At 42.1% G+C, this 7680-nt stretch overlaps 1 protein-coding gene across 2 annotated transcripts in view; it reads right to left on the reverse strand.

The window, feature by feature from the left end:
• The window catches only part of Atad2b (ATPase family, AAA domain containing 2B), a 140071-nt gene extending 132728 nt beyond the window's left edge, over positions 1 to 7343 (reverse strand). For both annotated transcript variants that reach the window (XM_005400367.2, XM_005400366.2), the window contains exon 1: positions 7037 to 7343. In XM_005400367.2, coding sequence (XP_005400424.1) covers positions 7037 to 7252 — 216 coding nt within the window. In that variant the 5' untranslated portion in view covers positions 7253 to 7343. The remainder of the gene's footprint in view (positions 1 to 7036) is intronic.
• Positions 7344 to 7680: the final 337 nt, after the last annotated feature.

Genomic DNA, 7680 nt, shown 5'->3' on the forward strand with positions numbered 1-7680 from the left:
CCGAAGCAGGAGGACTGCCGCAAGTTCAAGGCCAGCAAGGCCAACTCACTACATAGTGAGTTCAGGGGCAGCCTGAACTATACAGAGAGACCCTGTCTCAAAAAACAAACAAACAAACAAACAAACTAAATAAATAAATAAAAACAGAAAGTAACATATCAAATTAAAAAGCTTCTGCATAGCAAAGGAAACAATTAACAGAGTAAAAAGAACCCACAGGATGGGGAAAATGTTTTGCCAGTTATTCTGTGGACAGAGGACTAATATCTAGAATATATGAAGAACTCAAAGAAAAGTCAGATCCCCCCAAAATATAAAACCCAGTCAAAAACTGGGCAACTGAAATGAACAGGTATTTCCAAAAGAAAAAATACAGGGGCCAGGGCACAAAAGAAAAAATACAGGCTTAGCGGCCCAAGAACCTGCCTGGTAAGCCCAAGATTCTGAGTTTGATTCCCAGCACATACACACACACACACACAAAAAAAAAAAAAAACAAGAAAAAGTACAAATGGTCCAACACTTGGGAGGCTAAGGCAGGAGGATCATTGTGTTTGAGACCAGCCTGAGCTACAAAGTGAGCAGGGCAGCCTGAACTGCATAGGGAGACGCAAAAAAGACCAAAAAAAAAAAAAAGAGAGAGGAAGAAAAAAATACAAATGGTCAATGAATATATGGAAAAATGTTCCACATCACTCACCATTAGAGAAACATAACAATGACAGCCAGGCATGGTGGTGCACACCCGTGATCCCAGCACTGGGGAGGCTGAGGCAAGAGGATCTTGAGTTCAAGGCCAGTCTAGGAGGCTATGTTGTGAGTTCAAGACCACCCTGAACTACACAATGAGACACTGTCTAAAAAAAAAAAAAAAAGATAAGGACAGGTGTAAAATTGGTGGTGCTTGTTGCTTCAGGAGTATATAAGGGTAGCCAGGAAATAGCTGTTCAAGGGAGAAGTGTAATGCTGAATCATGACTTGGAAAGGTAGGCTTAGGATTCCAGCCAGTAATCTAAGAAGGCATCTATCAGGTGGCAAGAAATGCAGCTTAGCGATGAAGTAAGGACTACCTGATTTTTTTTTTGTACTGAGACTCGAATTCAGGACCTTGCACTTGCTAGGCAGGCGCTTATGCCACTGAGATATATCCCCAACCCTAAGGAGTAGCAATAGACACAAAATGAGGTAAGCCGGGCATGGTGGCACACCCCTATAATCTCAGCACTAGGGAGGCTGAAGCAGGAGAATTGCTCCAAGTTTGAGACCAGCCTGGACTACAAAGTTAAGTTCAAGGCCAGCCTGAACTACATAGTGAGACCCTGTCCCAAAAAGACAAAACAAAACAAAGCAAAACAAAACAACAAAAGACAAGGGGCTGGGGATTTAGCTCAGCGGCACAGCGCCTGCCTGGCAAGCACAAGGTCGTGAGTTCGATTCCTGGTACCAGAAGAAAAAAAAAAAACAAAACAACAAAACACATGAAACAGGGTAATAAAAAGATAAGGTTCACAGGTACTATACACAATTAAAAAACAAAATAGCAGAAGTCAAAACCTTGAAAAATGCCTACATTAAAGTAACGAAGGGTGCCCAGGAGTGGTGGAACACGCCTGTAATCCCAGCACTTAGGAGAGTGAGTTCAGAGGCCAGCCTGAGGTATACAGTGAAGCCAAGGCCAACCTGAGCTACACAGTGAGACACTGGCGAAAGAGAGAAAGAAATGGGATGTCACAAAAAACACAAAAAAATAGTGTCTCACTGATATACCACAGAAAATTGAAATCTGCTCTAAAAAGACAAGACAAAATCTAATTAGCCTGTGGGTTTTGTTTATTTGTTTGGTTTTGGTTTTTAAGACCGGGACTCACTACTGACTTCAAACTCCCGCCTCAGCCTCCCGAGTGATGGGATTACAGGTGTGCGCCACCATGCCCAGCTTTACTGTTTCTTGTAATAGGATAGTTTCTGTGAAAAGCTGGGTGGAAATTACTACCTGAAGAACACAGTGGGTGGAGACCAACTATAGGTAATGTTCGCAGAGCCACTCTTTATAAGATCAATCAGAATTAAGAAAGAAATTTGACAAGCCAGACATGGCATGCACACCTGTGATGTCAACACTCTGGGAGGAGGAGGCAGGAGGACAGCAAGTTCAAGCTCAGCCTACGCAATTTAACAAGACAATGTCTCAGAATAAAAAAAAAATTTAAATTCTGGCAAAGCAGCTCAGTGTGAAGGTCCTGGGTTCACTCTCCAATACTACCAAAAAAAAAAAAAAAAAAAAAAGAGGAGAGGGACATAGAGAGACCTCAGAGACAGTGAAAGAGAGTTTAACAAACTAAAAGTCAGGAAAACATTTATTTTTTTTTAAATGGTAAGACAAGCTGATTTCTTGTAACCCAAGTAAAGAAACCACAGAACACAGAGGAAAGTAAAACAAAATCTTTAAGCCAGATGGAGTGGATTTTGTGTGCAATGCCAGCTACTTGGAAAAGTGATGCAGGAGGGTCTCAGGTTCAAGGCCAGTCTAGGCAATACAGAGATGTGATAGATTAGATAGGAGATAGAAATTTTTGGAAAGATAACTGATGAGAAAAAGATCCTCAAAGAGACTAAAGACAGAAAACAGAAGAGGAACACTTTCCCCAAGCTAGGTTAGAAAGTATAAGGGTACAATCAATCCTTTCCATTTCTTTACTAAGACAGCCTTTTTGTCTTTTTTAAACCAGTACTCTGGTTTCCACGAGAAAGCTTAGAGGTGCAGTCAATTTCTTTTTCTTTCATTTATCAAGGAATGCAGAGGCACAGCAGTTACCATGGCTTCACAAAACAAACTCAGACTGCTCTTTACTTACTTAGAACCAATACAATTCTACAAAGTCCTGAAACATACAAAATGTCCTAAATTTTCCTTAACTATCCCAAGAGCAAGCAAGCTTACTAGTTTAATATTTCTAAACAATCATCAGGAAACACAGAAATGGAAAACACATAGAAGCAACCAGATGGCTAAGAAGTCATAAAAAAGGTTAAAAAGAGCCTATAAATTATTTTTATTTTTTAAAGTTTCAAGGGTACTGAAGGTATTTATTGTTGTTCAACTTGTTTTGGGTTTTTTTTTCCCCCTATTTTTATTAGTACATGTTACTACTGATAATTTAAAATATACTTTTCATCCAAATAAAAACGTGGTGGTGCTTCCCTATAATCCCAGCACTTGGGCTCAGGCAGAAGGATCAAGATTCATGGCCAGCATGGTCTACATGTAAGATATTATCTCAAAAAACTAAAAATAAAAATATCGGAAAGGTAGTTTTTGCCTTGGGAGAGCGGAGTATCACTATGTACTTCAAACTGGCCTCCAACTCACTTAAACTCACTCTCGCACTTGAACTCCCTATGTAGCCCAAGTGGCCTCAAACTCAGTGATCCTCCTGCCTCTCAAGTACTGGGCTTACAGATGTGTACCACCATACTCCCTAGTTGTTGCTTTTAACCTAAAAACATTACATTACTTAAACTGAAAAAGAGAAAACATGAGTACTGAAAAATGCCACATACTTGGAAGTTAAACAAAATCAATCCCACACTACAGCACTATCACTGTGACTTAGAAACTATTTACCTGGTAAGATTGTTAGAAGAATCAATGAGGTAATATAACAAATACTACACTTATGACCTGACATTGGCTATAGACTCAGGTAAAGATACTTACTAGGCTTAGCTGGAGTAACAGTATTTCATAATCTCATTAATTAACTTCAGTGATTCATTCCTTCCACAAACATTTATTAAGAACCTATGTTTGTGTCAGACACTACAGATACTTAGTAACAATGCAGTCCCTGCCCCTCCCAGCAAGTTGAAACCTAACTCCTTAAATCAGTCCTAATGCTATAAAAACTTCACAGTGCTACAAGTGTGGGAGAATGAGAAATACTTCTTCAGCCTCTTTGTAGGGCAAAATCTATAAAAATTTAATACACACAACCCTTTGACATATATACCACTTCTTTTAAATAGGCATTTTCTAATACATTATTTATAATGTTAAAAAACATGTAGACAACCTAGATACAACAGAAAAAGGTTAAAAAATGATATGACACAATAAAGTACAGTATTAGAAAGCCATCAAGAGCAGCCAAATGAAAGAACGTACAAGATAGTCGGGCGTAGTGGCACACACGTGTAATCCCAGCACTCCAGAGCAAAGGCAGGAGGATAATTTCCAGTTCAAGAGCAGTTAGTGCTACACAGTGAGTTCAAGACCTACCTTAACTACACAGGGAGACCCTGTCTCAAAAAAAACAAACAAACAAAAAAGAAAATAATAAATTTAAAGAAAAATCAGAGGATAAATTGACATAGTAAAAACTGAGCCAGGCATAGAAGCACTCTGAGAGGCTGCAGTAAGAGGATCCCAAGTTCAAGTCCAGTCTGAGCAGGAGGGATATAGCTCAGTGTGAAGCCCCTGGGTTCAACTTCCAGTACCACAAGAAAAAGGAACAAAGATGACAGAAAGAAAAACAAATTTTTAATTAAAACAATAAAATACTTTGGGTCCCAGGATATAGCTCAATGCAAGTTTGAGGCCAGCCTGGGCTACATAGTGAATTCAAACCTAGCCTGAACTACATAGTGAGACCCTATTTCAAATCTCCCCCGCAAGAAGTAAAAATTGAAGAAATAACAAAAATAAATTTGTCACAATCAAATAATGAGAGAATAAAAACCATAGACTAAAAAAAACTAAGCTTGCAAAATACAGTGATAAATTTCAAAATGATACAACTGCCATGGAAAATAGTACACTGAATCCACAAACAAAATAAAAACAGAACCATCAATCTCACTTCTAGATATTTACCCAAAGGAACTGAAATCAGGAAAGGGGGCGAGAGACAGAAATGCTAAATTCCTGTAACATAACAGGAGCAAAAGTACTAACCACACTCAAATCAATCCACTTCAGGAATATACAGCAAACTTACTTCTTAAATGCATATTCCATAAACTTAAAATCAGAATTATAACAACTTTTTCTAAAGTTCCAATCACTCAGAATATTAGAAAGTCTCTAATATCTGAGAGAATAACTAAATCATTCCATCATCTACTAAAGCCATAACACAAAGTTTTTTAAACTGAAAAATATTTCAGAATGAATCTTCAGTAGTCTGTTATTTATGGACTTTTAAAAAATTTAAAAAGAGTTCTTAAAACATTTCATTAGCATGTTCTAGAAAAAGCTCTAATATCTTTCATTCTAGCAATTTAAAAGCTACCAAATGTTCATCTCTACACTAGATTATTGATTCCTTGCCTTTTAACATCTCCCTAACAGCTGCCTGACAAATTACTTCACCTTATTCCTCAGGGGTAAGGACAGCATGGTATCCATGAACTCAAAATGGGACCACAAACTGATCAGCGAGAGATGAGCTAATTGCTTCAGATGAGATTGACACTGCTCTAATAGGCTAAGCATTCAAAGCATACAATTATATGCTTACACTCTAAATATTTTATTTGCACTCAACTGTATGACAGACCTTTTCTTAGTTATTTTAAAATATGAAAACATCAGTAAGTTGATAAATCTGTATGTTTTAAAAATATTTCTACAGAAACCCTAGTCTTAAGAATACTCATTCTCCTTAAAAAAAAAAAAAAGAATACTCACTTTAACGAGCTTGCACAACTTTCAGATCTGGCTTCCTTATTTCAACTTTTAGAATTTGTAAGTTTCTAGTCTATTAAATAGAATGTTTATAAAAATACTTTCCAGATTTTTAGCAAATAAGGGCAGCAGCTATTTTCAAAGATGTATTTCAGAGCAGTATGGTAAAATATTTCTATTACATGCGCTCAGACTCATTCTGATTGGTGTCAAAACAGGTTGCGACACAAAGAGAAAACGCACACACAAACAGCAATCTCGTGGACCCCTAAAGAATCTTAACTATTGCTCTGATCCCATAAGAATAACAAGATGGTATGGATTTAAAAGTGGATCTGATAAGAACAGCATTTTCCAGGCAAATTACTCTTAGTAAGTTAGCCTCTTTCTAGCCTTTTCTCTTAAATTCAGAACCAATCTTACACAAACTTATCGTTACATTTAAAGTGATAAATCTGTTTCAGGTTTTTAGCATTTTACACTGTCGGTAATAAAATTTCACGATCTTTCAATCCATTTTTTTGGAAGAACTAAATCACCACTTGCTTCTTCAACTGTCACTTTTGCAAGTGTTTGATGAGATGTTAATTCACCTTTTGTAAATTACTTCTCTAACAAAATGTAGATATCCCAAGAACCATACAATTTAGGGATGGCGGTGCCCACTCGACAAGTTTGTTTCGACACACGCGTGTGAGCTGAAAGCTCCGGTCTTACTGGAACCTTGGTTAGCTGTCTGGTTATTCCGGTATAGTTTCACATTCGATCTCTCCCGCCTAGCGAGGCGATAGCGTTGATTTTGTTTTCAAAGTTAGTGTCAGAGCAGCTACAAACTTTTTTTCAGCATCCCTGACTGCCTGCCAGCTGGAGCTCTGTTCACTTCCTCACCAACTTGAACCACCCCCAAACTGAGAGTAAGCTGGAGTTAAGACAGCGGCAGAAGCTGACACACTTTCAAGAAGGGTTTGAAACACCAGAGAAAACTTTCACTTCTCTTTTCCAACCCTCTAACGCACGGATTCCGGCCCTTCACTCTCGCTTCCCCTAGAATTCCCCTCCGAGATAGGACAAGGACACAGAAAGCAGGTTGTTCTAATGCCCCCGGAAAGGACCCCCCAGCCCGCTCCCGCGAACTTCAGTCCTGTTCCTTACACAAAAGAACCGGGCCAGCAAAGCAAACGAGCTCGAGTCGCGGCCCTTCCCGGGTGCCACCCTCCGCTGCGCCCGCAGACCAGGCTCCAGCCACCTGAGCGGCGTCCGCTGGAGGCTTCCTGCCCCCAACCCGGCCAGACAAAGCCCGGGCGGCCCGGCCGGCGCTTGCAGCCTCGGACGCGGGCGCCGCGCTCTTACCCGGGCCTCGTCCGCGGCGACCCCGGCGCCACTGCCTCCCCCAGCCTTGGCGGCCGGGCAGCTGGCAGCGCGGGTCTTGGAGGAGCGGGTCCGAGAGGAGATGAAATGGCTGCTGCCTCCGGCCGCCCCAGGCTCCACTCCGGCCCCAGGCCCAGGCCCGGGCCCGGGAGACTTGGAGCCGAGAAGCCGCAGGGAGCTCTTCCGGGTATTCACCATGGTCCGGCCCGGGGACGGGGCCCGCGCCGCGCCCGGACAGCGAGGAAGGCTGCCCGCCGGCCGGACACTCAGGCCGGCGGAGCAGAGGCGGGCCGGGAGAGACGAGCCGGGCGACTCTCCGGAGCTTGGACGCGGGCAGGCGAAAGCTGGGCAAAGCAAGGCAAGGCGGCGCGAGACGACAGGCGGAGCGAGGCAGGCGCGATCCTGCAAGCCGGCAACACAGACCCTCCGCCGGCTTCTCCCTCCTCAGCGGGAGCCGAGTGGAGCCGCCATTTCTACCCTTTCTCTCTCGTTCTCGCTCTCGAGCTCCGTGCGTCAGGGATCCAGCGCCGCAGGGCAGACGAGGCCGCTTCCGACTGCGGCCACGGCGAGGCGCTGCGAGGACAGGTAGCACTCCCGTTCCCGGCTGTTCGCTTCACTCCTACGGC

The sequence above is a fragment of the Chinchilla lanigera genome, unplaced genomic scaffold, assembly GCF_000276665.1.
Source record: "Chinchilla lanigera isolate Chin_1 unplaced genomic scaffold, ChiLan1.0 scaffold00068, whole genome shotgun sequence".
NCBI lineage: Eukaryota > Metazoa > Chordata > Mammalia > Rodentia > Chinchillidae > Chinchilla > Chinchilla lanigera.